General features: G+C 44.7%; 1 protein-coding gene across 1 annotated transcript in view; it reads left to right on the forward strand.

Annotated features, from left to right (window-relative positions):
• Nucleotides 1–456: 456 nt before the first annotated feature.
• GORAB (golgin, RAB6 interacting) overlaps nt 457–6,341 on the forward strand; it is a 16,278-nt gene continuing 10,393 nt past the window's right edge. The window contains exons 1-2 of the mRNA XM_085300286.1: nt 457–612; nt 6,027–6,174. Coding sequence (XP_085156412.1) covers nt 457–612; nt 6,027–6,174 — 304 coding nt within the window. The remainder of the gene's footprint in view (nt 613–6,026; nt 6,175–6,341) is intronic.

Raw genomic sequence — 6,341 nt, forward strand, 5'->3', positions numbered from 1 at the left:
CCCGTTGAGGACCAACAGTATTTCACTTGCAGATGGGAGTTGTCCAATACCAACTTGCTGAATTGCTGCGGTACAAAGCTGAGAGAAGTGAGGGGACAGCATCCTCCAGCACGTGACTTGTGTAGCTGGAAGGAAATATGTGAACTGGCCTTATCACATGTTGGACTGGGCTGTCACAAGTGCACCCAGACAGAGCATTCAGAAGTTAAAGGCTACAGGAAGTCAATGTACAGTTGGGGATATTTGGCCCTTTATGATAATAAAGTGATTTTCACACCATATAATACTTTACCGCAAATACGTATCATAAATGCTGCTGCTTCTTAGTGTTTGGCAACCATCTGTCCTTCTGTCATGCCACCGAAAGACGATTTCCTGTGATGACTTGCAGAGGTGGCAGGAGCTAAGCAGCTGGCTGGCACCAAGAAGAGCACAGCAAGCAGGGCAGACAGCGCCATGACAGTGGCACATATGACAGCCGTGGGAAGTGTCACAGCCATGGACAGCAGGGCTGGGAGAGGTGTTGGAAGATCAGTCAGTGGCAGCCAGCACACCCAGAGAGGGACATGGGCTACCCCGGACAGGCCAACAAAAATGATGCAGCAGAGCAAGGTCATAAATGGTGCACAGCAACCTGCGCCTGTGAAGTGTCCCTGGAGTCTCCATCTCCCTAGGACCTCTGTGGGATCCACACAACCAAAACTGCAGAAAACTGTCCTGCTGTCCCAGGGCTGCACTAAACTTACCTCTATCTTGCCTGACAGATGTTTGCTCTTAAAAACATCTGGTGATGGACACTCCATGCTCCTCCTAGGCCAATTCGCTCACTGTTTTGCTGCCTTAACTGCGAGGAAGCCCCTCCTAGCGTCTAGTCCAGGTCTCACTTGCTTTACCTATCCACTATAGACACTGAAAACAGATTATCTGTGTCTCTTTACTGCTGCATTTTATATATTTAAAACTATTATCATGTCTTCCCCCCCCCGCAATTCTATCCTGTCCAGACTAAACAACCTCAGTTCATTCACTTGAGTATTTAACAACAATAAGTTTGTTTGATCAAATTCAATTTGTTTAGAGCAGTGGTTCTAATAATCCACTCCATGCCAAAAATAACAAGCATTTAGTAAATTTCTCTTCAAATCTCTAGTTTTATCAACTGTTTTGACAGTTAGATTGTAATTTTTAACCAAATGGTTACAATTAAAGCAATTGCTTTCTAATTTTTCTATATAAATGTTTGAATTACACCTTTTACATTGGCTGAGGAATACAATTAAAAGTATTAAACAATTGTCATGAGATACTTGTTTTTTAGGAAGTGCTCTTTTCAAGAAATTTTTAAAATATTTATAAAGTATCTTTTTAAAGTTGTTAGCTGCAAAAATATTTCTTTAGCTATTGAAAAATATATATCAGTATCTGATCAGCTCTAGTTTTGCCATTTAAAGCAGTAAATTTATAATCTTCAGGATATTTGTGCTTAGGATAAATTTTATTTCATTTTATCAGCTTCTTTTTTTCTGAAGATTTTTTTTAACAGCTTTTTTTTTCCTGAAGATGATTTTATTTTACCAGCTTTTAATCCTATTTAGATAGAAATGGACAACCTTTTTCATGCAAACATCTTAAGACAAGGAATTACCAGGGAATATATTTTTTCAGCAAAGTTATCTTAAATACCCTCAGTGAGGAAAGAAAGAAAGATGCCAAAAATGTCTGCAAATTTTTTTCATTTTTTAAAAAATGAAAACGTTCATTTTGCATGCTGAGATTTTATCAGTTCAAATCTTATTTTTCGAAAGCTGAATTTTCCTTAAGGGGAAAGAAAAACAAAAAACAAAAAACAAGATTTAGGAAACTTGGGGGCTTTTGAATCTGAGATGTTGTAGGACTCGGTTTCAAAGCAAACAAATCAACGTAATGAGGAGTGTCCCGTGAAAACAAGCAGCGCTCCCACCCAGCGCTCACTGCCTGCCCGGCGCGGTGCAGCCCCGCGGAGCAGCGCGCTCAGCGCCAGCGCGGCGCACAGCCCCAGGCCACCCAGCACCCCGTCTCTGGAAGCTACGACCCGGCTCCCCGGCTTTGGCTGCTGACAGCCTCGGGCACCCTCGCGAAGGAGTCGCAGCGAGCCTGGGGAATTTGCAGCTCGCAGCGTCCGTTGGAAAAACGCGTTCTGACTTCTACAGCCCGGCGCTGTGTTCTCCTATCCCACCCCACAGGCTGTACTCTGACTTTTTTCCCTTGGTCCAGACCTCATCTCCCCGCAGCGCAATCCTGCCTYCGCAGACAGCCCCGAGGCACCCGGGAAGCAGGGGAGAGAGCTCTGCCGGCAGCCCTGCTAGGACGTACCCTTTCTTCGTGGGCATTTATGAAGCAAAACTGCCCCTTTAAAGAGAAGAGGCAAACCGCAGCCTCAGCCCAGGGATCAGATTATCCCTAAGACCTCCGTGAAAGGTAACGCAGAGAAGGAAAGTCTCAGCCTTAAACTCGCTGCATAGGAGCGTTTGCGTCTTTCTTTGCTAGAAAATGCATAAAGATCCACAAATCAAAACATGCTGAAAACTGTTGGTTTACATGGTTTAAGCAGCAGTTTTTCAATGTAGGTTTTTTCACCTGGTAGCTCTCTAGATAAGTGGATTTTTGTTTGCCTCTAACAAATTCTTACAAACCAAAAAAACCACCCTGCTTTGGGCCCAGAAATGACATCGCTGACTTGATCCCTCCGAGAACTTAGAAGAACCGAAACTGAAGAGGTAGAATAATGCTGTGTTTTGTAATTCAGCTTTCTCATCTTACTCCAGAACGAGAAGAATTCATTTTACATTGAAAACACTATTTCCATTAGATTTGCCTGAACACATAACATTTAAAGGCGGGGAGCAACAGTGAGCTTATTTGCCATGCAGATTGTAAAAATATATTTATTTTACTTGATAGAATCCCAAGTGAAAACCAGAAGAAATCATCTACTTTCAAGTGAGAAGGAATCTTCTCTAACGGTGATTTTTTCCTATGGTGAGCAATGGAAGACAGAGCCAGGTCTGGAGTCTTACTGATGTCAGTAAACAAGGGTCATATTTTGGTATCGGAAGGTGTTTTTTGCACATATACTCAAGCCAGCCCACTGCAATATGGAAGGCCACTGTGAGATGATGTTAGGGCTGTGTTCTCATGCTGTTACAGAGGTTTGATTCACTGGCTATGATTTTATATCCAGAATAAAGCAGCCAAGAGGCAGAGTAAAACCCACAGCACCCACAATTAACCTACTCCAGAGCCGAGGAGGTGTAACTCAGTTGTATTATCTTGCTGCACTCAGGTTTTCATCATGCCACAGGCTGAGCTCCGGCTTCCCAATGCAGTTACAGCCCCAAGACCTGATTACGAGCACACTGGTGCCCAAACCAGGCATCTTGGCACGTCCTTGGATTTGCCCAGTAAGGCCCAATTAAAGAACAGGGTGCTAGCACATGCCTAAGGTTAAACACATACTTGTGCACTGTTTTGGATCAGGGCTGGGGGCCCAGGCTCAGCTAGGCTAATTTCCACCTTGGTTTCTGTGTCTGGAGTTTCCTAATGGATAGCTCTCAGCCTGCAGGCATATTTAGCCAGTAAAGAAACACTCAACACAGAAAGCGGTATTGAAATTAGCCCCTAGGCAGAATCTAATCCACAGCCCACTGAACAACGGAAAAAGTCTGATTGCCTTAATGGGCTGTAGAAGAGTTGAAGTTCAGTACAGGAGTGTTTGCAGCCTCCAGGCCTGACGTGCCATCTCGCTTTCAGTGCCACGCTAAGGAACTGCATTACTCATCTCAGGTTTGGAAGTTTCCTGGACTGCTAAACAAGGAATCAGCAAAAGAAACTTTCACAATATGGATGTCAAAAGTATTCTTTAATGGACAAACTAAATCCACAAGCAATGTCATTTTTAAAAGGTAGGAGCAAGTCTCCTTGTTCACACAGCAACATGGCTTAGCTGGATACGATAGTTCTTCCTAAGCCACCCTGCATTATGCTCTGGTAAAAGGTGGGATAGTACTTACAAGGATAGTTTGAAATGTTTTTCAGTAGAAAAAAATAACGTATTTAAGATGTTTTTGGTTTTCTTTCTTTCAGGATGGTTTTTCCAAGATCTCTTAAATTATATGTCACAGTCCTCAGGAACTCACAACAGGGCCTAAAATACAAGGAAAAAGGAAATTTTCTTTCCATGCATAAGTCTTTCCCTGTCTCACATTATGGTTTGGTCATTTATTGTGACCGTGCTGCTTTGTGTGTTACAGTGTGCAAAGTGGTAAGGAGAGTGGGGTTAAATATATATGTCTAGGTCAGGGAGCCCCTTGCAGGAAGAGCTTATTTGGCTCCTTGAAAAAGAAAAGTGTTCAGGAGTGATAAACTGACAGAAATTAAAGTTATGTCCTGATACAAATTGCTTTTGTCCTGGGTTGAAATGCTACCTGAGAGTCTGAATTTGCCAGTCTATAATGGCATTTCCACACTGATTTGAGACTTGCACAAAAAAGTGCTGTTTTTGTGATCTAATGGCACTTGTTGCTTGTAAAATCCACACAGTTCAGGTCAAAAGAAAAAAATCAACAAAAAAATGGGTGCACCAGTCATGGAGGTCTCTGGGTACCCCACAAGATAGCAGTTCTTGAATTGTAACAAGATGTAGGAGTCAAATCCAGGCCCAGACTTAAAAGAAAGTTTTGAGTTGTTGCTTCCTCATCTTGATCTGTGTTACTCATCATCTCCCTTCTGAAGAGAAGATGGAAAAGAAGGTTTCTATTTTCTCTTCTTCTTGTCCTTGTCCAAAGCCTTGTTGTAGGCTAGGCTGCTGGGAGGATACTTCTTTCCTAGGTGGCAAATGTGCAGCACCTTGTTACGTGACAGGCCTTTAATCAGCCAGAGAGCACCAAGAGCCTCCACTCTCCAAATCTGCTGTTTGCCCCATGAAATGACTTCACTACATTACAATTGTTCCTGCAGAAAGCTGGCTGAACGGCTGGTAATTAAACCTTCGGCTCATGGAAACTGTTAAAACCGGAGAGCTGCTTTGCCTATAGCGTTATAGTTAACAACTCAAAAGTCTTTATACTTTTTCTATAAAACACATGGGAGTTTTATGCCTGGAATATCGGCTGTAATAAAGAGAATATGGTGCTTCACTTTTGTTTGTAGCATTAAAGCTTAGAAAAGAAGAAAGAACTAAAGTTCAAGAATGAGATCTGGAGTTTGTACTTCATGAAGTACAGTTGGTACCTGTGGGTTTGACATAGTGTATTAGCGATTCAGATAGCTGATTTCCATATAGGCATGTAAATGGGAATTGGGTATTTGCATCCTGTTGCAGATCTGGCCAAAACTGACTCATTGTAAAACTCAAGCTGACACCTAGCTTTGCCTCCTGCACTTCCTGGAGTTGGAGGGCACTTGAGTCAAGGTTTGGTTGTGGTTCTAACTCAGATCCCTTCCGTGCTTGGGAAAGTTTCCCAGGAGAAGCTGCAACGCAGCTCCTGGGGCACTCGGCCCCCCTTAGGCCTAGGCTTGCCCCAGGAAGACCTCCCAGGCCCCGCTGATAGACTCGGGGTAACCATGCCCTGCTACTCTGCTGCTGGACATCAGCAAAGTCTCCGTTTCGTATCAAGGCCTAGAACTGAGCCGATGGTGAAAAAAAGGTGACACTTCTATTCCCCAAAGGCGCTCTGCCAACCCCCATCAGCAACACCGAACGCCTGCCAGAAGGCGGCAATTCCAGGCCCTCTCTCCTCTGACCGGTATTTATGGGATGTGTTAGTCACGCAGAAGCTGTTAGAAGTGCCTCGGTGATAAATTGCGAAGTCTTACATGGTCATCTAGTTATGAGTTTGCTCTGCGAGACAGCAACAGTTCAGAGCTTGACTAATCCCTTACAGATTGGAAACGGATGGGAAATGGGAGGGATATAGTTAGGCGCTGGAAACGTGTCCCCTTTTTATCGCCAGTGAGGTATTATTTAAGCCTCCAGCCGGCGGGACTAGCAGGAGGGCTCGTGCCTCTGCCTGCCACCTGACTTCCCCACCACCCCGGGGCGGGGAGCAAGCTTCTCTGCCCAGCTGATCCACGCTTGGAGCAGCCACGAGAGCTCGGGCCGGACGGACGAAGCGCTTCCACGGCTGCTGCCAGCCGGTGAGGAGACGCTGCTGCTTGCTGCAGTTTTTTCAGTTTATTCGTAAGGAAGGCAGCGCTGCGTGTGCAACCCCGTGCTCAGAGCAGACTTCCCCCACCATCGCCACGGGAAAGGTGGGGCGATGCCCGGACTTCAGCGACACCACCGACACCCACCGACGCACTCC

The sequence above is a fragment of the Rhea americana genome, unplaced genomic scaffold (assembly GCF_003343005.1).
Source record: "Rhea americana isolate MKP2758 unplaced genomic scaffold, rheAme1 scaffold_162, whole genome shotgun sequence".
NCBI lineage: Eukaryota > Metazoa > Chordata > Aves > Rheiformes > Rheidae > Rhea > Rhea americana.